The sequence below is a fragment of the Buteo buteo genome, chromosome 24 (genome assembly GCF_964188355.1).
Source record: "Buteo buteo chromosome 24, bButBut1.hap1.1, whole genome shotgun sequence".
In the NCBI taxonomy this organism is placed as follows: domain Eukaryota; kingdom Metazoa; phylum Chordata; class Aves; order Accipitriformes; family Accipitridae; genus Buteo; species Buteo buteo.
The window spans coordinates 18,775,890-18,798,676 of NC_134194.1; the positions used below are offsets into that span (position 1 = coordinate 18,775,890).

General features: G+C 40.9%; 1 protein-coding gene across 7 annotated transcripts in view; it reads left to right on the forward strand.

The window, feature by feature from the left end:
* Positions 1 to 20,572, forward strand: part of KCNIP1 (potassium voltage-gated channel interacting protein 1) — a 365,574-nt gene extending 345,002 nt beyond the window's left edge. For all 7 annotated transcript variants that reach the window (XM_075056636.1, XM_075056634.1, XM_075056631.1 and 4 more), the window contains 6 exons: positions 6,523 to 6,592; positions 9,351 to 9,421; positions 11,625 to 11,732; positions 12,753 to 12,857; positions 13,431 to 13,493; positions 15,795 to 20,572. In XM_075056636.1, coding sequence (XP_074912737.1) covers positions 6,523 to 6,592; positions 9,351 to 9,421; positions 11,625 to 11,732; positions 12,753 to 12,857; positions 13,431 to 13,493; positions 15,795 to 15,842 — 465 coding nt within the window. In that variant the 3' untranslated portion in view covers positions 15,843 to 20,572. The remainder of the gene's footprint in view (positions 1 to 6,522; positions 6,593 to 9,350; positions 9,422 to 11,624; positions 11,733 to 12,752; positions 12,858 to 13,430; positions 13,494 to 15,794) is intronic.
* Positions 20,573 to 22,787: the final 2,215 nt, after the last annotated feature.

Here is a 22,787-nt window from a genome sequence, read left to right on the forward strand (position 1 = left end):
GCCTCTGGACTAGTGCCCTGGCTGACCAGGGTCCTAATTCTCAGTACTTTTATTCCTGTTCTTTCTTCATCTCCGAAATCTGTTTCCCCACTCCCTCCAAACCTTCCCAGTCTCTTCCCAGTGTGTCACTGGTCAGGTCTGGTGTTTCTGCACCAGACTGATAGAGGCTTCCACTAAATTCACATCCTTTGCCACTCCAGAGAAGCAGAACATGCTAACCAGGCCAGTGTCTTTGCTGCCTGGCCAAATATCCCCTCACTGTTTGCCTTCAGCTTTCTTTTCCAGTTGCGAAAGGGTGCTGTCCTCTAACATCTCTTGATGCCAGGACCAAAAGTTCACTTTTAACTTAGAAGTTACCTCTGCCCCAAGGGTACGTTCCGCCTTATGCGGAATAGTCTATTTTGCACCTTGGAGTTAGCTGCTGTCAGACTGGAGCTGGATTAATGTAAGGCCTTTAGTCTGATTTCTTTGGCTATGGTTCTGCAAAAGCAAGGTAACAGAGATGGCAAAACCCAGCAGAACCTCTGGTGGATCGTGCCTTGGTTTAGCTTAACAAAATAAAATGTGATACCTCCTGTCTATAAATACATCAGTAGAGAGAACTGTTTGAACTAAAAGGCGATATTGGCACAGGAACAAAATGGCCATGAGTAGGCATAGGCTGGAATTAGAAGAAAGTTTCCACTCCCCAGAGGAGTAAAGTTTGGGGAACAGTTATGGAATGGGAGGGACAAGAATGAGAAACTATTTTTAAGATTAAAATTGATGACTAATGAAGTGACCAACAATGACAGAGGTTTGAGCTTAGTAGTTCAATACCACCCATTTAGACCATGTTTCTAATGATTTACATTCTTTGGAATTGAGTGCGTGGATTTAAAAGGATTAGGATTTTTATGGGATTTTTTGCTCAATTCAGGGGGGGTCTGTGCTGTTAGGGGAAATGGTTGCTAGCTGCAAGGGATGATTTTCTAATACTAAATAAAAAAACAGACAACTCAACTAAGGGTCCATTGGAGACATTCTTACCTTGCTTTAGTGTGAATAGCAAATATGTAATGAAGTGTAGTATGAGATGTAATCATCTGTGACAAATCAGGGTTTTGGAGACTAAAGCAAGCAGTATGAGCAAGGTAGAAATGTTCTGATACTTTAATAATCCCCAAAATGTCTCCAAACTGGGGGAACATAGTAAGAGCGACAGAATACGTGGGATGCATGAATGCTTAGAGATGCAAATCTGGATTGTGGAAACTGGAGGACAATATGTTAGAGTTTGTCTGTGGTCAGCTAACTTAATACCTCTAGTTTAGCAAAAATGTGTACCCCCCCCCTGCCCTGAGTACCCCTTTTCATGTTCTGGATAAGTTAACGGAGAACAGTGTCATGGGCAGGTTATGTTTAGCCCCACTTCAATTCTGCTGCTGATCCCTGCTTGTCCGCGTTGCGCATCTTTGAAAGCAATCAATGAAGTTAATTTCTGATTCCAGCAGTAGAAAGAACAGCAAGTGGAACTTTTGTTTGATTTTCTTTTTTTTTTTTTTTTTTTTTAATGTTGATTCAGCTCCTTTGTGTTTTAGTACTTTAAAATAAGTCTGAGAGGGTAGATTCAAATGCATGACTCATGCTGTCAGTAGTTAGCTTTTTGAAAATGAGGGGTTTTTTCCATGCTTGACAACAATACAACAAAATATTCACTGTTCTTGTTAGATATTTTGAAAGAATTCATAGGTTAAAGAAATGAGAGGTGTTTACCTGAAATCTAAGCCCCTGCCATCAAAGGAAAGCCTTATGAATGTTATGGTGAAGGACCATGCTTTTTCACACTGCCAAGAAATTTTCCTGAATGAGTAAATCTTTGTTACCTCCAGTGAAATTTAAACTGACACTAAGCTTACCTGCTTCTTTTCACAAAGGGTATTTCTTTTGAGTCAGCTGAATTAAGTAGTACTGTAGCACTAATGAGGCCTCTTGAGCATGGTTTGACTCTTATAAAAACAAAATTGTGATCAGTTAAGTGCAAATGAATTGGTACTAGCTTATGTGTCTGAAAGCAACTCAGTTATAGAGAGCTAAACAGGTTGATCAGTGTCAACACTGCCTCTCCCCAGCACTCCTGCAGGTTTGATGCAAACTTTCATTTGGCTTCCAGATGGAGCATCAGAAGCAATAAGGATCATGTGGAAATTCAGAAAATTTAGTCAGGCACAATGGCCAAAACTGCTACAGGAGACCTTGCCTCTGTGAGGAGGGTGCATGCAGCAGCAGCCTGTGCTTTGCAGACTTAAACTTCATTCTCAGGGTTGCTAGTGGTGGACTGGGGCTCTTAGTTAAACACAGGCTATTAATATAGTGTGGAAGAGACCCAAGGGACTCTGCAACTGTGGAAAATATAAAGAAATAATGATCAGGCCCTACATTTATAAACTATCTTTAAGCATGTGAAGTGATGGTTCTTAATGAATATAATAGTTGTATTTATCAAGATGAGAGAAAGAAATGCATCTTCACTTAGTGTGTTTGGCCAGTAGCACTATGCTGGAAAGGATGGTTAAGTGCTCTGCTAGGCTTAGTTTTAAAAAGAATGACAATTTGGTCAAATACTCTGAAGTTCTGCAAAGGCCCAGTGTGGGTCTTGGAGCAGCAGCACTCGAGTGACCAAGGAGAAAATTTATACCCAAGAATGGCTGTTGGTAGGGTACTTGGTCTGATCTATGTTAAAAGATACCATAAATAAATATCAGATTATTTAATTAATGTACATTAAATTACAAGCTTTAGGAAACATGAACTTTGGGAGAATACTTTTATGATAGCTGTTACCATCTATTAATTATTCTTCTTTTAATGATTTCTAGCTAATTAGAAGGGGCACGAACAGATGAAAAAGTAACCACTTTTCTCATGACAAAGAAACCAGGCAATAGCTTTTTTATTAGGAGCTTTGGAATGTTTTGAGGATACCCATCTAACCAGGAATTTTGCCATACAGGATTAGAAAGTTTTGTCTGTAAATGAAGTCACAAGGTCTGGTCCTGCAGCCACTGGCTTTAGATAGTCCAGTTGGTCTTTTTATCGCCTTGCTGTGGAACAAGCCTTGAACACTGAGGCTGGAAAAGGGATGGCCCCAGTGAGGTCAAGACCACAGTGCCAGGTTTGGGTTTTAATTGGGACACTTAAACATAACCAGTGGAAGGACAGTTGTCAGGACATGAAGACATAGAGTAAAAGATAATTTCAGGGCTTTTCAAGCAACAAATTTTTGTTTATTTAGCTCAAAACTCTCACAAATCACTGATGGTTTTCTACCCAATAGTGGGTAGAAGACAGCAAGATTTCTTCTGTATTGGAGGAAGGAACTCAGATCTAATCAACCTGATTTCAATAGCAAACAGGTATATGATTAAGGAACTGCCTCATTGTCACCTGAAGTAGCCCTCCTTGCTCTCCTTCTGTGACTTGCACAGAATAAAGTGATTTCTCTTGTTTGTTCTATCCTTTGCTGTAGTTAGTGAATACACATCAGCAGCAGGTCATGCTGGCAGATCAGAGGCTTGAAAAAAACACGTTTTTTCCTTTATAGGCTTTTCATGGTGGAAGAATTTCTTGTCAAAGTCCTTCTTGTTCTTAAAACGTATCTAAAGAACTCATCAATAAATAAGTCGTAGACTTGAATCTTTCTCCAGCTTTTTGTGTCACCAATTCAAAAGGATCTTCTTAGACTCCCTGAGTTTACTCATCTCAAATTCAACAACCTGTAATGCTACCAGATTAAGCATTTGTCTGTCTTGGATCTGCAGAGTGGGGTGTAACATGCAGTGGGTGTATGCACCTATGGAAGCTCCAAGCTGCAGGTAGTGAGTAACTATAGCAGTACTGGTGCCAACCCTGCTTTGCAGACCTTCCTAGGGCCATGACATGCACTCCCAAGCCAATTCTTCAATGAAGTCCAGGCTGAGCACAGAATTATACAGAGATTAGGGGGGTGTCCACCCTAACAGCATCACGTGGTGTAGCAGGCATATTCCAGGTAGTGTAATGTGGCAGTAGTGTGTTTGGATGTAAAGGCTGTACAGCTCTGTGCTCTTCCAAACTCGTTTCTGTTTGTCCCTAAGCTTGCTTGTGCTACCACAACATCTCAGCCTGTGCAGAGGCGTGGCCCTCCTAGATGTGTTAGTGCAGAAGAATGAAGTCTTAAATGAATTTCCATTACTTTAGGAGGAAAGTCCAGGAGGAAAATATGATATGCTGCCTGAAAACTACCAAGGGTTAGCCAATAGACTGGATTAACCTTAGTATTATTGAAAATACCTGAAAAACAGTTTCCATCCTATTTCTCCAATAATTCCAATTAGGATTTATTAGGAAAAGAATAGAGAAACGGGGAGAGAATGCAGTTATGCTGCTGGAAGAGTTAACAGTATGCTGGCATCTTGAATGTGAGTGCAGTCCTGGGCTGCTGTCTCAAAAAGGGTGTGGTGGAAATAGAAAGGTGCAGAGAAGGGATCATCAAAGGATGCTCAATGCCTTCCATGCTTCTCAGGGTGGGATGCTTCAGCCTGGAAAAGAGATAACAAAAGGAAGATCTATAAAATCACAAGTAGCAGGTAGAAAAAGCGTTGGGATCAACTATTTGCTCTGTCTCTCTACACAGGATTTCAGGGCTATCAGGCAAAGTAGTCGGAGTCAGGTTCCAAAAATTGAAAGCTGATGATTCATTGTGCAAAGGGTTATAGATCTGTGAAACTTGTTGCTGAAGGACCTATATTAAAATTAGACAGCAACCATAGAGTGACACAGAAAGAAGAATGCATGGAGTGAGTATACTGCCAGTAATTGAACTTTCTTGATCCCAAATCTGGCCTTCAGCTTAATCATAAGCATCAAACCAAGATATATGCACCAGTTCCGTGAGAGATTCTGAGCTAACCTACTCAAATAATCAGTCTTCATCATGTCTACCAGGAGTGGCAGTGCTCTTGCTCCCTCTTCACTCCATGTGACACAGCTGCCTCAACTGAGGCTGAGGAATTTAAATTGCTGTGATGGTCAAATGCCTGCAGTAGGGGACAGAGCTACAGTGTCTCTGCCAGTTGGTATTCCTGAATGTGGGAGAAAGCTGAATTTTCTGTATCTATAATTCCATGCTTGGTAAAAAAAGGATCAGTGCCATGGTTACTTTATTGTTTTGCTCTGTTTTAGTTTTCAAAATTGGTTGATAGGCAAATCTGTGAGGAAAACTGACATAATCTGGGAAATATTTTATATAATTGAAAACTTCACATAGTCAGATAGCAGTGCTCAAGGCTCTCTATGATAAATGAATGTGTGTTATAACAGCACTGAGCTGGTGGGGGGCGTGGTAAAGCACCATAGTCAAGCAAAATTTGCTCTTGAATTTTACTTGAATTGTCCAAGTAATTTAAGTTTAAAAAAAGAGTGGAGAGTAAGGAAACAGGATTCACAAAGTGGAGACAGTCCTTGTGCTGTTTTTCACCCGTCTCTTCCATTGCCTGTGGTCTCGCATCCTGCTGGGTAAGATCTGAGAGACCTCAGTTCAGATATCACTTGCAGGGTAAAGCACATGGGGGCCCAGCTCCTCATACCTGCCACGTCTCCCTGTTCATGGGTGCTGTCCAGACTGCAACCATGCCAAGGGAGCACCTCCTACTCCAAACTACCATAATGGCTTGGATTTTGCTTGGCTGTAGCAGAGCAAGTACAAGCCCTCCAGGCAGGGATCCCCTTTTCCCTTCCTGAATGCTGCCCCGTGGGGCTAGTTAGTTAGTAGGTCAGGTCATTCAGGGCAGAAAATCTGCCACCCTCTTCCTAAGTGTTTTGCCCTTATTCGAACCAGCCTGAAGTGAAATGAAATTAAATGCCTTACATTCCGGTACCAGAGCTTAAAAATAAAATAACCCCACAGGTTGCCAGGTTAGAAAATTTGCATGAGCATAGTCCGGCTTCTCAGAAGTTTACAGAAGACTGAGCAGATAAACACGTTAAAAATGATCTAATTGTTTTCAGCCTAATACTAATGCTTGTTTGTAAGGACTTAACTAGTATAGTATGTACTGTTAGCCTCCATGGAGCTGGTGTCAGGTATTTGGCTACAGACTTCTGCTAAAGATTAATGAATTCATATATGTGGAGGCATTGGACAGGGAAGTGTTAGCTGGCACTAACATTATTTGTAATTATTAGATGAAAGCTTCGTATGACAAAAGGCATGAGCTACCTTTCTAGGTCGTCCTATAAAACAGTGATTGAACGCTGCTGAAAACACTGTTAGAAATGTTAATAATGGTGAACCAAGTCTATGAGATGCTTAAGATGAAATTACAGTCTGAATTATTTTAATTTCTTCAGCTGCACAGCCTGTGCATCCAGAGCACTGTAAGAACAAGAATGTGATTTGTTTAATTACTCTCTTCGGGCTTGTAGAGTTTTGCAAATGAACCTTTACAGAGCTGGGGGTTTTTTCTTGATTTTTTTTTTTTTTCTTTTTTGGTTTTCCAACAGGAATGTCCTAGTGGGGTTGTTAATGAAGAAACATTCAAACAGATCTATGCACAGTTTTTTCCTCATGGAGGTAAGCGGAGTACTTTGCGTCTGTCAGGTTTATTGAAGCATGCCTTAACATTCATTACTGCCAGCTGGCTGCAAAACTACTTCAGATTAATCTGTGCAAGAAATGTGAATTGAGCTTAAGCTTTGCAGGATCTTAAACAGAAACACAAACATCAAGGTAATAAAATTAAGTTAGGCCCTTTGAACACTTATTTCACAAGAATATAGGCAAACCCACATTAAAGATTGCCCCCAGTTGTCAGCTCTTTATTCCCCAAGTCCAAAATAGAAACTGGGGATTGAAGCTTTTTTTTTGTACTGACTTTCTGGATGGCAGAAGGCTAAATCACTTCCTCTCAGTGTGTCTTTGCTTCCTTGCTGTTGGACTTCTGTACATACAGTATCTAGAACAGAAGAGTCCCAGACCTCATTTTGGCCTGCAAATTCATCAAAAACCTCCCTAAAATTCTTAAATCAATTTTTAGTTGATGTGTGAACTCCTAGCTACCTGAAATGATAGGGATTTTGTGTTTGTGTGACTAAGACAGGGTTATGTCATGTATTGGAATATTAAAGTATTGTATTAAACCTCTCAAATAATGTATGTTCTTGCTCTTTAAAAACATAAAGAATGTGTATGTTCTTCTAACTGGATATGTTCTGTGGGAATACTGTTCTCAAATTGAAAGAAATGAGTCATGTGTTTAAGTGGCTTTTTAGTAAAAGATTCGGTATTTGAGGTTTTCCAAATATATTCCACTCTATAGTAGCTGCAGAATATGCTCACTGTGGAATGATGACTGAAGTTTCTGTAAGAGTATATGAGTGCATGTGCATTTACTTTAAAAGCAACCAGTAAGGTGTGGTTTTTTCAGTGGTGTTTTTTGGGGTTTGGGGTTTTTTTTGTTTTTTTAAACAAATATGCAGAAATTTAAGTATTTATAATCTTAATGTATTTCTGGATGTTTTGTGTTTTCAACCTAAGTTCCAGTAAGTCCAAGTAGCTGCACTAACTCCTTTAAGTGACCCACCCCAGGTGATTCCTTCCTTCCCATGTGTGAGAAACAATCAGGCACAGAAATTTCATCTTTTCATGGATAGTTAACTCTCCCCCCCCCCCCCCCCCCCGCCAGCTGAAGTTGACAAAGACCTGCCTTTTCTTTTTGTGTGTGTCCCATTCCCTTGCAATGTGATTTTCCCTTGGTTAGTGATGATGGTAGTACAACTATGCTTCATAATAAATCAGTTTAACAGCAGATGTGATTTCCTATTTTATACTGTTTACTTTCACTTGGTTTCCAAACTGTTTGTATAACCTTAGCATCATAAATTGTGAGATTTCAGATTCCTCAGAGATTTTTTTCACTTTTATGGCTTTCTGTACAGATAAGCTTTTACATCCCAGAGGTAGTAAAGTAGCTCTGAGTTATAAAAACTTTGTGCAGTGTCATCCCAGGCTTGTGATATTTTTGTCACATAGGGCTCCTATCCCTGACAGGTTTTCATTTTTGCTAATCTGTCATCAAATGATACTAGTGATCTAGTATTTCTTAATGTACATCATACCCTATTGAAATAAGACCTCTAGTTCAATATTTTTAGTTCATTGTTTAGTTTAGCTTAATAGGAGCTTTTAGTAGGACTGTTCCATAAGTAATTCAATGGTTTTATTCTGGATCTATTCTATTTCAGAATCCTTCTCTTAAAAATGTAGTAGAGAATTTATTTTTCCTACAGTCCAGTGCATTCTATCCTTTTGGATGACAGTAACTTAAGTATTTGATTTTTCTGCACACTGTTACACTTTCCTGGATTTGAATAATGTGAAAATATTTAATAATTTTGTAGAGATCAGAGTAAAGAGATTCTGGGTCATTCCACCTGACTGCCTGCATAGCACAGGGCACCAGGCTTCACCTGAATACCCATACATTGAGCATGAAGACTTGGGCTTGACTAATGCTGTGTGCTAGAGGCAAAGAATAGAAGAGACAAAAAAAAAAAGTGGGTGGCTGCTAGAATAGCAATGAAATTATTAAGGGAATTTAATGTCAATTGCTTCCATCCTGAAAAGTTGGGCTCTGGTAATAGAGAGTGGTGTGAATTGCCTCCAGAGCAGAAAACAGGCCAGTAAAGGTCTTAAGGTCATACCCCTATTTGATTTTTTTCTGCATACCATTACTGCTTTTCCCAGTTACCAGCTATCCTTCATATGGCCACAGAAACTGTTCTTCTCAATAGAAAAGATTTTCTAAAACCAGCAGTTTAAGATTCAAAAGGATGAAAATATGCCTTGGATGAGATTGCTCTTTAACAGTTGTGGGCCAAACTCAAATGATTGGAACTAGATGCTTCTGAAGTTGGACAGTCCCTGGGGATCGCCGCTGTATCTCACACAAAGCACAAACGTAGAGGAAGGAAGCACACATGCTGCAATCACTCTTTGGTGCTTTTCCTGCATTTCCCACCAGAGCTAATACTCCATTTACCCCAGAGACTCTCTTTGATGGTTTGGGGGGTTTTTTTTGCTCCTTCTTTCAAGTACAGCCCCATATTCCAAATTGGTTTTACTGTAATAAAAGCTTTTACATTTCAAGGCTGTTTTAAGGGAGGGCGGGGGGATTATACAAGTCCATGTTAATGTTTACTGATTCATAGAGTGTCTGGCAATGCTATGAGATTGGTTTTTATACAAAAGAAAAATAAGGTCATGAATGTTGTTTAGGGCCATTAGTGTATAATGAACCATTGTACCACTCGGTGCTCTTTATGTTTTTCAGATGCTAGCATGTATGCACATTATCTCTTTAACGCGTTTGACACTGCACAAAATGGCTCAGTGAAGTTTGAGGTAATTGTTTTGCATCCTCCTTTGGTGTCCCTTTCTCAGTCCTGTGGTTTTAAGCTTTTCCATCCATCCTTCATTGTAAACTGGTAGGACTTGCTGGATTATGGGTTAGAGGTTTCAGTCTAAAATCAGTTGATATTTTTAAATGTGGTTCACTTTAGTTTATTCAGATGCAGTTGCGTGTTTCCTTTCACTAAAGAAACGTAAAGATCGTGTCAGTATCACAGGGAGAAAGTGCAGAGATCTATGTAGCAGAGAGGAGTGGTTGAGAACAGTCTCACGTGAAAAGAGGTGAGTGGCACAGATAATTTGGATGTCAAAGAAAAGCCAGTACATCCTGTACCTTCTGCAGTCATCATGCATTGCATGATTGAATTATTGTATTTGTATGTTCCTGGAATATGGTTTTGGTTTTGGTTTGTTGTTTTTTTAAGCTTATTTGATATCTTGAACAAGCTGCGCAGGTACCTGGTACCAATGGAAACTAAATCCACCCATTAACTAAAAGGCTTGTTGCTGTGACTACAAATAGCCATACTTCAAGCTCACACACATAGTTGTAGGAGTGCAGCAGAGGGATATGTTAAGTCATAGACTTGTGGAGGATGAAATTCGTAGTTTCGAAGACAGTTTACTGTGACTGTAAAACTAGAAATCATACACAGTCTTGCCTTTGCTGTCAAATGGCCAAGAACTCCGGTAATTTCCAGGTAAGACTGAGAAATTTGTTCATTTATCAAATGTAAAATGGGAATGTTACCGTATGTATTTGTGTGTGTCTGCAGTGACAGCTGCAGTGGGAGTTTTGCATATGGTAGCTAATCAGTAGTTAGAGGCTTCCAGAAACGTAAACAGACTGAGACACAGGAAATTGGTTAGATAAGTATTAAAAAAAAAAAAAAAAAAAAAAAAGTGCTGAGCTTTCCTTCCTGACAAACCTGTCTCTTTAGTGGTTGTCAAACATAAGCATTTTGTCCCTTTTTTTGTATTGTTCAGCAAATTCAAATTCCTTTGAGCCTTGGGAAAAAGGAGCAAAGGTTTCTAAGAAGTGATACACTGCCTCATGTGGAGCTAATGGAGATAACATAGGAAGGACTAAGTACATTAGAGGTATCAGGAACCGTATAGCTTTGTTAGCTTGAAGCTCTGCCTCTACTAATAAATCCCTGTAGCAATGCTATTTACAGTGCCTGAGCCACTGTGCAGTATAAACAATAAATCAAAGTTACTGGAAGCAATAAGTTTACTGTAAACAAAAAATATGATTAAAATGCTGTGTCCTAGACTGAGTAATTAGTGGTGAGAATCGCATCTGGACAGGTCTGACAGATTTTGCTAGAGAACAAAACCTGAGGCTCCCTGTGTTAGAGGAGTTTGGGACCTCTCCATCTCTCTCAAGGCGGGCACAGAAAAAATGCTGAATTTTCTTCCTTCTTTGCTGGCACCCTAGATCTGGAGGTAAGAAAGCATTGATTTCTATTTCTACAGTTAAGAGTCCAGCTGTTTTTAACCAGGCAGTGACAATCTGAGTGAGTCATTCTTGCAGCAGACCATTTCTAGTACAGGAATGGCAACTGGAGCATCTGGCAGTGCTCTTAAAAACCAGCCATGTACTTTGTCATGCTTACATTTGTGCAGTATTTGGAGTTAGAGCATGATAAATTTGGATGGGTAGCAAGGAAGGTGTCCTAGCTTCTGGTTGTGAGCATGCTGTGCTTCTCCTGGCAAGTCTGGGGAGCCAGAGCAGCCACTGTTCTATCAGCTTGAGGATCTAAGTCTGCCCATCTTGGACTGGATCTGCTCTTAATCCCATGCTGTTTTCACAACCCTCACTTCAGGGCTAGGAGAGTTTAAGGCTGCAGCACCCATTAGATCTTCCTGCCCTTCAAGCCTTGGTGAGCTGCCTAACTCATATCATAAGCTTGGCTTTTACCTTGGCTGCAGTTGAGTACTTGAGGACTTCTCTGATTTTCTTTGTTACATCATACACATTTATTAGTGTGACAGTTCTCAGATCATCTTAGTGAATGCCACGTCCATTGAGTACAGTCAGAGAGGACACATTTTTGGAAAAGGGAGTCAGAAGAGATTGATAACCATATACTCTATCCTAAAAGGAGAAGTCTTTTGACTGGCGTTATATAGAGAAGATGACTTAGAAAAGGATGTTATGAAAATTCACCCTTCTTTCTCTGCCTTGAACCAGGATTTCGTGATGGCATTGTCCATTTTGTTGCGGGGAACTGTTCATGAAAAGCTAAGATGGACGTTTAATCTGTACGACATAAATAAGGATGGCTATATAAACAAGGAGGTAAGGCTGTTTGTGACAAATGTGGTTGATTTCTGAAGAGAGCCGACTGGTTTCTGTTACAGAGCACAATTAATTTTACATGCTGCTAATTAAATGCAAATCAGACTGGACTTAAGTATTTATCTATGTCTAAGTAAAGTGCGCAGTGATCTTATACTACATGATTTTGTAGACATATTTTCCTATATTATAGTGCCTTTAATGGATTGCTTTAGTCAGGAGCAAAATCATAGTTACAGCTATGAGCAACATAACCTTCACAAAGGGGAGGATGATGGTCACAATAACTACTCAGTGACTGAGGCACAAGGGGTTTCTGGCTGTACTGGGAGGTATGGTGTGGGCTTACCTGAAACACTAAAAGCCCCCAGCACCACTCCCAAATCCTGCATTATCATCTGGTTTTATCTTCTTATCTGGTATTGCCTGTTCCCTTTGTTAGAAGCCTTGCTTTTGAGCATGGTAATCTTGAATATTTTTCAAATACATTTTGCAAATACATTTCGGTCTATCTTGTCAAAACTGTTGTGCGTACCTGGAGGGTTTGTGGTTACTGTTACTGGTCGGGAGTTGTGTGGCAGTTTGTGAGAGGTGTGGAGAAGGGCCAGGTTCCCAGGGAGTGTCGTGAAGGTCCCTGGCCCTGGAGGAGGCTCGGGGACAAGGTCGGTGCCGCAGTGCTCAGGACTGAGCATGCCACTTGCAGCCCAGCGCCATCCCCAGCAGCTGCCATGTCAGAGCACATGTCCTGCAATGCTGCCTGGCCAGAGGAGGGAAGTGAGCACTGCAGGAGTGTCCAACACGCCTGTGACAAAGGCATGGCAGAGTCAGAAAGAAGCACTTGTTTTTTATAGATGGACTTGTATATGATGATAGATCTGTCTTCATGCACACGCGCAGGCATTCTCTGTGCTGTTTTGTAACAGGAGAGGAGGGTGAAGAAAAGGCCAGTAAAAGAAAGAAATGTGCGATCATTTCCATTAATTTCCCTTTTGTGTTTGTGCTGGCATGCTGCTGCTGCAGGAAATGATGGATATCGTAAAAGCAATTTATGATATGATGGGAAAGTACACGTATCCAGTGCTGAAGGAAGATGCGCCAAGGCAGCACGTAGAAGTATTCTTCCAGGTACTTGCTTTTTATGTGTTTTTCTTAATACTTGAGCTATGCACTGATATACTTTACGGTAAAGTTAGCCCCAAGTTCAATCCTGTGCCCCACTATATATTCCAAAATAAACCCTAGCAGCTATTCAGCCTAACACTGCAGTGTCTGCTTATTTCCTGGCTCCAAAGGTATCTCATTTGTCTCTTAGCCTGACCCTTTGCGTTGGAATGTGCCACATCCAGCAAGTCTGAAGCCTCTGCATGTGTTGCAGCCCTTCTGTGTTTCTTCCCTCAACTGCCCCTAAAGAGAGACAGGAATATGGGTGCTGGTTGGTGAGGCAGTGAATAAAGAAATGATGTAATAAGGGCAGAGGTTGCTGTGTATGTCAAGGATGGAAGACTTGGAGATGACCTCAAAAGCACTCCAAATACCAGAGTAAACAAGTCCTTAGCAGTCAGCAAATTTAACCAATGACACTGAGTCTGTAACCTAAGCTTGTAAAGTGCCCTGGGTTTATTCGGGTTGCATCAACTAAGATATTATACTATAACTGCAGTGTTACTTATGGAAACAATTTTTTTTTTTTTTTTGCAGAAAATGGATAAAAACAAAGATGGTGTTGTAACTTTAGATGAGTTTATTGAATCGTGTCAGGAGGTAAGGACAAAGTTATAACTGCAATGAAAGGTCTAGCTCATGCCACAGCATTTGCTTTCTCTTTGGACAAACTCCATTTGAAACAAGGTGCTGCTCAGGATCCTGGGTTTCCTTTGCTCTGTGAAAAAAACAGCTTCAGGATTTGAGTTTCTGGTGGTACTCAGTGAAGCCTGTCACTGAATAGTGAAGTAGGGTCAGGCCGGTCACGGGAGAGGGCCTCTTCATTTCCAGTGGTAGTGGCCAGTGCTTTTATTTTCTCAAGTGAACTGCAGTACCTGATTCTGTAGACAAGCAGATAACTCTAGAGAAAGCTCATAATGCCCTTAAATTTTCTTAGTGTATGGTGTGGTTTTGGTTTGGGTTTTGTGATTTGTGGGGTTTTTTTGAGGCTGTCTCTGTCGATATCATCCCCTGGATGTCATTAGCAGGTACCACGTTGCTGGAGCTGCCTAGAGCCAAAGGTCTCTCAGAATCTTGTAATTACAGCACTGACTTATAAAACCAGTTGATGTTTTCTTGGTCAAACATTAAAAGTAAATGCTGTCATCATAGCAATGATTCATCTTTTTTTTCTGTTTTGGAAGTAAGCTTCCTCTTGCAAATTCCATACATTAGGTTGGCTGTAATAAATATTTGCTGGTATTTTTAGCACTGGCACAAGGACAAACATCTGCATTAACATGCAATCGGCCAAGTGTCTGTTGTCTTAGACTGTAATTAACAGTGTGAATGTTTGCTCAGAGATATCTCTAATATGTAATCAGTACAATAATGGCCTCTGCATTTTAGAAAGTTTACATTGGTGCAAATAGTTGCATACCAGCCTTACTGTGTTTTTTACTTTTCCTGGAAAAATCTTTCCTGTTCTGCAGTCAGACAGCTCTCCTGTACCTGAGCAATGGGAAGACACTCACTGTTGAGGGCTAGGCTGACTTCCCACTGTTTTCTGTGTTATGGCTGTCTCTGGCAATGTCCAAATTACTCCTCAGTCAGGGACTTTGGGCAGCAAAATCATTGTTAGCGGATGCATAATACAAGACTAACTTTTTTTTAGTTACTTCATTCTTGGTCCCTCCTGATTGTTTAGCTTATTTTTGGCCTTGTCTTTAATTTGATCATTTGTGTTGTGTATTATTTCTCACGTTTAAAATTTGCCTTCAGTCTGGATGTATGTGTATGATTAGTGGTCTCAGTATTGAAGCAGCTTTACTCCTAACTGTGAGTTTGTTTAATGCTCTGCCCTAGTTTGGGTTTAGTTCCTTCTTTTGACATACTTGCCCTAGGAGCTGTGCAGACCGATACACTGTCATGTGTGGTTTCCTGCCAGATCGGAGCAAACCGTGTAACCCTCCCCCCCCCCTTCATTATGAAAACCAAACCAAAGTGCACTATAGTGCTTACCTCTGCCATTTCTGAGAATATGGCTCATGAGCAGTGAACTCCTAGCATTGCTTTGGAGAGGGTGACTGGTTTCCCGTGCAAGGTGATACCTTGCACTAGTACCCACCAAACTGTTAGAAGTGAGGTCGGTAGATGGATGCAGCCTTAAAATGAGACAGAGGAATGCGATGCAATAGACCTCTTAAGCTGCTTAATGTGGAAAATTATTTTCATGTTACAGGCAACTAGTTATTCTAACTTTTGGAATAACTGAATTTCGGGGGGGGGGGGGGCAGTGGAAATCACCATGATGTTTTTAATATTACTCTGGTTATTGCCTTGAAAGTACAATTTCAAGACTTCATGAGAAAAAATCCAGGATTTCCCTTGTGTGTCTCCAACTTTCTTATTTGGATCTAGGAACCCAGAAGAGGCTGAGACTGCATGTATTTTGGGTTTGAGCTGGTTGTATTTCTGGGATGAAGTGGTCTTTCAAGGCAGCTTGCCTATCAGTTCAAAACCTGCAATTTCATTGAAGCATATTAGCTAAGTGATTATTTGCATATTCAGGATCAATGAAATGCAGTTGGGCACTGAAGTCTGAGCATTCAATACAGTCACCAGCTCAATGCTGGTGTCTGGCTTTCTTCAGTAAAGCACAGCCCATGCTGAATGTCAAGCTTATGAGAAGATCCTGTACTTGCATGCCTCAAATGAACTAAGGTGCCAAAGTAAGAGATGACTGCTTTGCTGAATCGGGACCTGATCACTGAATCAGTTCCAGCTCACTAAGGATGAAAAGCATTACGAAAGCAAGGCTGTTGCCTGCAGTAGCAGCTGCAGAGCCCCTCCTGTGCCATGCAAAGTTGAGTCGTGCTTGTCAGTGCTGGTTTTATGAAAATATCTTCTTATTGCTTTCAGGACGACAATATCATGCGATCTTTACAGCTCTTTGAGAATGTGATGTAACTGTGTTTCGTGAGCGCTGGAGGAGTCAGAGACTTTCTGTGTAACAAAGATCTCCTTTCTGGGTGAAAGCTTTTTACAATTCAGCCATGTTCAGTGTGTGAGGATTTTGTATGACATCTCCAACCAAATGGCAACCGAATGCAACTGATCCCACCTCTTCTCCCCAAGAGATGCTGGTGGACCTTTGTTTCGTTTTGGAAGCATGTGAATATTTTAATAAATCCTGACAAGAGAGAACTGCTGCTCAGAGTTCAGTGAATAATATACAGCGTTGTTTGCTAGGCACAAGTCCTGCTTTTAATCCAGCAAGCTTAATTACATATGATAGCACATGTCGATAGCTTACTCGGCCATTATTGCAAGTGAAAAGTTCAGTCTATACTACCATACGGCAAAATGTTTTATGAATGCCTTGCCGTTAATCTGCTTTGACAAAAGTAAAATCTACCAGGGCGGTCTGTAAAAAGTGAACAGTACATGTACCTAGGACATTAAGCAGACAGCCTGTGTAGCCAACGTCCTCATTTCTGCAGAGATCCCGCTTCTCCTCTCACATGCACTGGTGCCACCATGCTGAGTTTGGTGGAGTTTTTCCTTAACACGTTAACCAGAGGATCTTCATGCCAGGGTGAGCCAGAAAGGAGCAAAACATGTGTTTGCACATATAAATATCAAACTACAGAACAAATCCTGTTCAATGATGGTAAGTTCTTGCAAGACTGGGCAGGTTTATAAGGGCTGATACAGGAAGATGAATACCTGCTTTGGTCCCAGCCACCTTTGGCAGTCCCAGCACATGGTGAGACACCAAATGATTCTCCAGTGTGCATCTCAGCAGCACCCATGGTCATGTGCTATGGTCCTTCTGGTGTAGTTTGGCACACGCTTCCTAGGTTCATCATTTGAACGTTTGTATTTTTTCCATTGGACATTACAGTAAAGTGTTACCCACCTTATGGATTTATTTAAGCTTTCCAGTTTTACTTAGTGCAGAAAAGGGTGCAGATGATGCAGCTGTGTTTCCGCATGCAGACCTTGGCACCCACGAAGTGCCCTGTAAGTTTAATTGGGAGCTACTTGTTATTAGTCTCAGAATCAGCTGCCAGGCCCATATGTCCCTTTGGGTAGTTTAACATTTTCTATAGCAAAATCTTTTTTCCTACAAGGCAGTTGCATGACTTGTACAAGTCACATTTCCTTACTAATGCCAAATAGAACATTGGTTTGGGGGGTTTGTTGTTTTTAATTAGTAAAACAGAAAGAATCATGCAGTGAATTTATACCAAAGTTGGATTTTGCCCAGTCAATTATTTGTCAGCTGAGGAACATGTCAGAGCCTGCTTTGCAGAAGACTTTTAAGAAAGCTAACACACCAGAGTGCCATTGCAGTCTCCAGGCAGCTGATGGCTGAGAAACCATGGGAAGAAGGGAACAGCCAACTTTCCAGCTGCTCAAACCACACAGAGAGGAGAGTCCCTGCTGTGTAGTGCTACATTGCTCCCATCCAGTAAGCATATATTTTTATTATATCAGATACTATATTACAAATACACTGTTAGCAGTGAAGATATATTTTAAAAATTATGTAAGTGGAAGCTTTTTATAATACAAAATATAAAGAATGCCTCATTTCTGTAGCCCTATATTTTATAAAAATTTAATCTATTGAAGTATTCCTGATTATAGAAGTAGGTCTGATCAGTACTAGTGTAATGCTATGCTAATTCCCCAAGATAGGACATTTTCCCATTTTACTGTGCTCCTCCGCACACTTCTATGTAGTCTCAATTTTATTTCTTTAAGTTGCCCACTTGTCATCAAAAGTGCTATTCAAGTGAGTGAAGTTACATGTACACAGGAATGACACCCTAGTCTATCCTGTTTATTGCTTTTCCTACAAATACCATTAATGAATTCCTTCCTAGCAATGATACAGGGCACAGCAACTCCAATAACGTGCTGTGATTTACAGAAGTGGTGCAATGCTCTGAGAGTAGCCTTGTCCTCCGGTTGTCCAGTATTGTCTATTTAGTTTTTATTTAATAGGCACTTGATAAAGACATCAGCTGAAATAACGCACTATGTTTACACTGTTCCTTCTTGATTCTTCTTGCAATCACTTTAGCAAATGACAGAATTTAATATAATGAATAACCTGCTTTTTTCCCCACACCCAAAGAGCATCTGTCTATTATCAGTCTAAGCAGTTAACTTCAGCTGCGGGAAAAGTGGTCAAGATAATGGAAAACAAGCATTTGCATTGGGCTAGCACAGTGCCTTTCTCCTCCAACAATGTTGCTCCAAATGTGCTCTTAAGATGGCACATAGAACCTGAAAAGTTTTGAATGCGCACTTTTCAAAAGAAAACATTATTAGTTGTAGGATACCATGGTCCCTGAAGCTAAATTAATTTCTGGAGTTACTGTGATGAATTTGGCCTCAGCTGTGTTTTCTGTGTCTCCACTAGCAGAAGTGCTGTACTGGTGGTGCGGGGGTGCCTGTGTCATAGGGCCCAATCTGTCAACATACTTCAAACATTTGGACATTACTCTCAGTACGTGCTTAAATGCATTGCTGAAATCAGGCCACCATTAGTGACCCTGCAGTTTTGGCATCTCCTTTTCTGTTCCACTGTGTCAGTTTGCAGCTCCCGGTAATGGTGGGGGTACGTTAGGCAGAGGGGGAGATGCTGAAAGCTGCACTGGTCCTGATTCTACCCTTGAGGCATAACTAGCTTTGATTTTGGTCTCGCAGGAGTCCAGACCCCACCTGTGCATACCTGATGTTCAGCCCTGGGTTGCTGCCTCTCTGTTCCACTTGAAGTCCATTGTAGCTGAGATAGGAGGATTTGCAAAGTGACATGCAACAGTTGTGTTTTCACATAGCTCTAATTGTAAATTCTGTCTGTGGCACAGTCATTGACTTTGCAAAACCATTTATTATCCTGTGTTTGTCTCTGATCCCACCGATATCAGCCAGAGGCTGGTATGCATCAGTGCACAGAAGGCCTCTGGGTTTTCCATGAGCAGCATATGTGCATATGGCATGTGTGCTCCAGCCAACAGATGACAGAGATCCAGTGACTGTGAGAGAATCGTACTCTGCATGGAAATGTCTTTGGGTTTGTTTTTTATGTTTTCCGTGAATGTTACTTTGCAAACTTGCAAAGCCTCCCATCGCTCATAAATGGGGCTTGCAATATTTATGGCAAATACTTACTACGACAGCTTTCTAAATAAAACATAGTGTGCTATTCTAATCTCATGCCATCATAAATCCTATTGCCAGTATGCAGAAGGTAGTTACTATGCTGGCTTCTAAGTTACAGTTAGACTATCTGTCAGTGCTATCAGCTGTGCAAATTTTCTCAGAGTTGTGAATGTTTAAATAATGTCTGAATCATTAGTCTGACTGTTTCATTAGCTACAAACATTAGTCTGCATCTTCATGCCAGTATTTTCTAAAAAAAGCCTTTCTAACATGCATTTTAGGCAACAATCTGTTGAAAAATAGGAATGTGATTAATGATAATGCAAAAAAAAAAAAATGTAACGTGCCTGTTACCGTCAATGTTTGTTTTCCTGTTACTTTGAATGCATTGCAATATTGTGAGTAATCATGAGTCGAACTATAAACCTGAGGTACCGATATCCTAAGGTTCAAGTATTGTGGGCAGAACTTTGGCATTGCCTGACTGCGACACATGTTGAGAACAAATATCTGTGTGTCCATGTGTGACCTCTGATAAGATGGTAGCAGCAGTGCAACAACCTTTTTTTCTTCTTCATGGAAGTACCATGAAGGATCTAAGGAAATGTGCAAATAATATAAATTGCGATAACTAAAGCCATGTTAATGGAGCAGCAATGCATAGCTTCACTCTTACAAATGCTTTTCTCCAATGGCAATTTGTATTAAATTTTGTTGAATGGTTTTAAAAATGTTGGTTTTAATAATAAAAAGAAAATATCTGTAGGAGGGTGTCCTTTCTTAAGCACAGTATGTACTTTTTTCTTAAGGGACACTGTCAGGTTAAAAATTTACAGTGAAACTTTTAAAAGCAGGATTCTTATAAATGCATATCTATCTGCATAGAGGCTGTTAAACTGCTGAACTGTGCTGTGAGCGTAACATTTACATGCTAATGATTTATTTGCATCACTGATTCAGGGGTGCTCTTATATTTGCTGCAGTGACATCCACCTAGCTGAGAGTCTGGCCCTTGTGTAAGAAGGTTCAAAAATGTTCTACCTGCATCACTGATGGTATCTCGGAGTAGTAAAAATTGGAAGCTTACAGGCATGTCTTTTATCTTCAGTGGATTTGCTTAAGTATAACCAGGAGAACAGGCAATTGAGTTGAAGAAAAATGCAAATGCTATTTTTATTTTAGAGATAAGAAAAATAAAATAAAACCTCACAGTGTCCCCTTAGCTCTGGTTTGTTGTAAACATCCATTCTGACACGGAGAAACGCAGAAGAAATTTTGCGAGACTATATATATGTGTGTACATATATATATATATATAAAAAAAATTACTAAACTCCATTCTGTAGGGTATAATATGTCTACTAGCACATCCCAGGAAAAAGAACATTCTCTTGCATATGTGCAGAAATGTGAAAATAAAGTTGTCTGTGTGAAACGTGGTATTGGTCTCACTCCAGTGCCTAAACAGGCTGTGTTGCCCAGCTGACCCGCTCCCCCCACCCCGGGCCAGCTCTCGGCTGCGCAGACAGGGAGCGAGCGGCCTGGGGACAGCCACCTCTGCTACTGAGGCACCAGCCTGCTCGGAAGAGACAACAGTTCCCTGTGGAAAATGCCAAACCTGACTTCTTGCTGTTTCTGCAAGGAAAAGGTGTTGAAGCTGCCTGTTCACTACCTCTCACTAGCTCTGAAGTGCACCGAGCTGCTGCCAGGCAAAGTATACTCTGGCTCACCAGTACGTGCGTATGCTCTTTATTCTTTTTGCAGCACCAGGTGTGCTCGAGTAGCTGTCTGAAGTCTTAGTTACTGCTGTGAGATATTAGACATCTCTGATTTTATTCTCAGCCCATCACCCTTGCGGGCTGAGCATCTCATCCTGCTGCCTACATGGTCTGGGGCGTTGCATCTGATGATTTGAAGGGACAGGGGGGAAGAGGGCAGGTGTGCACTGGCAATGAGGGCTGTCCCCACAGCATCTCTGGGAACGTCCTCCAGAGCACGGTAGGGTGAAACTGAGGCATATGCTACAGCTCAGCACGTGAAAAAGGTTACTTTTGAATGCAATAATAGGATTTTTTTCTTACTGTGAGATTAGTTCTGTAATCTTTGCTTATCCACACAGGTCCAGCAAAGCTGCAAAGGGAAGAGGCCCGGACATGTTGGTGTATGAAGATCCACTTCTCTGCGCAAGTAGAAGTTACCGGCTAGCCGATCCTCTTGCATTTGGGGCCAGAAGATGCATCTGAGATGGAGAAACATGGAGAAACCATGCAGCTTGCTGGGGAAAGTGAGGCTTGTGTCCTGCTAGAGTGGGATATGACTAGGAGCACTGTGGGGTAGCAGGTATCTGTTGGTCTGCAACCTAGATTTAATTTAACAAATTGCTTTAAGAGAAGAAATCCTAGATTATCATCATCGCTAAAGCCAAATATCTGGAATCAATTCTGAGAGGTCCAAGCCTAAGTGGAGCTGAGTGCTCCTGCTGGAAAGAGGGCAGCTTGTTAACTTTCTGTCTTCCATCATGAGTTACCTCCTTAGCTGCAGCCTGTCTAAAACCACAGCATGTGCCCTTCCATTCAGTGCTCAGGGTTATTTCAACTCCTTTGCCTTTGTAAAGCAAATTCAAACTGTTGACAGTCAATAGAGTGACAGCAGACAAGTACAGAGGACATGAACAAGGCCATGGGACAAGGTGACTCATATCTAGCACGATCTTCAGTCATTTAGGCCAAATGAAAGGAATATGTGAGAAAGTCTTTGTAAATAAATGTTATTAAAAATAAACAGAAACAGCCAAACAAATTTGAAGACACAGCTGCTAATTGTCTGTGTGATACTAATTAAAGGTTAAAGAATAATAAAAATGCAGTTAAAGTAAAAACAAATTGGCAAGGCATCGGTAATAGTTATATTAAATCCTTAATGTATTTAAATTCTCAAGTTAACGTGGGAGGTTATCAACCACAACAGACCAGTCAAGGATAGACGTCCCTTTATAAACTACCCATGTAGTAAGTATAATGAAATCAGGTGTCATCTGAAGCCTGATATTTGCTTGTCTGGAGGTGATAGCGTTGAGGCTAGCTGAGGTGATGGTCACTCCAGTCTGCACAGCACTGGTAAATATATACCAGTTTCCAGTGGCAGTTTCTCTCTTGGAATTTTGTCCCAAAAGTGTGCATCTTGCAAGTCAGGAGTTAGGGTGATTTAGACGGAGGGGGGCAGGCACTGTCACCTCCCCATGGGGCTCTCCTGTTCGGATATATCAGTTGGTCTCGTAGGAAGAGTTGGCCACAATTTCAGCCCCTGAAATAACCCGGCTGTGGGATAGCTCTCAAATATTTTAAAAAAGAAAAAAAGGAGGTTGAGGTAAATATGTATGTACATAAGAGGTCTAGATCCTTCACCTGCATTCACCTTTACCAAATCCAGGTATATCATATCTGTATATATGTGTACTACTCTGATTTTAGATTTGGAAAAAAAGAATAGTAATCAAATGGGACTAAGCAGCCTTGTGTTTGCTCTAAATTATGTTGCCATTCTTTTTCAGTTTTACCATGATAATTTTTAATACTGTTTGTATCTCATCATAGCACAGACCCTCGGGTAGCGTTAGCTAACAGGAGCTGTCCCAGTAACGATTCTTGCTCTTCTCAGAATTAACGTCAGGTGCCATGCAAGTGGCACTTATCCCATGCACTGTCTTTCAGCTAGGAAAATAGGATTGTTTCTGTA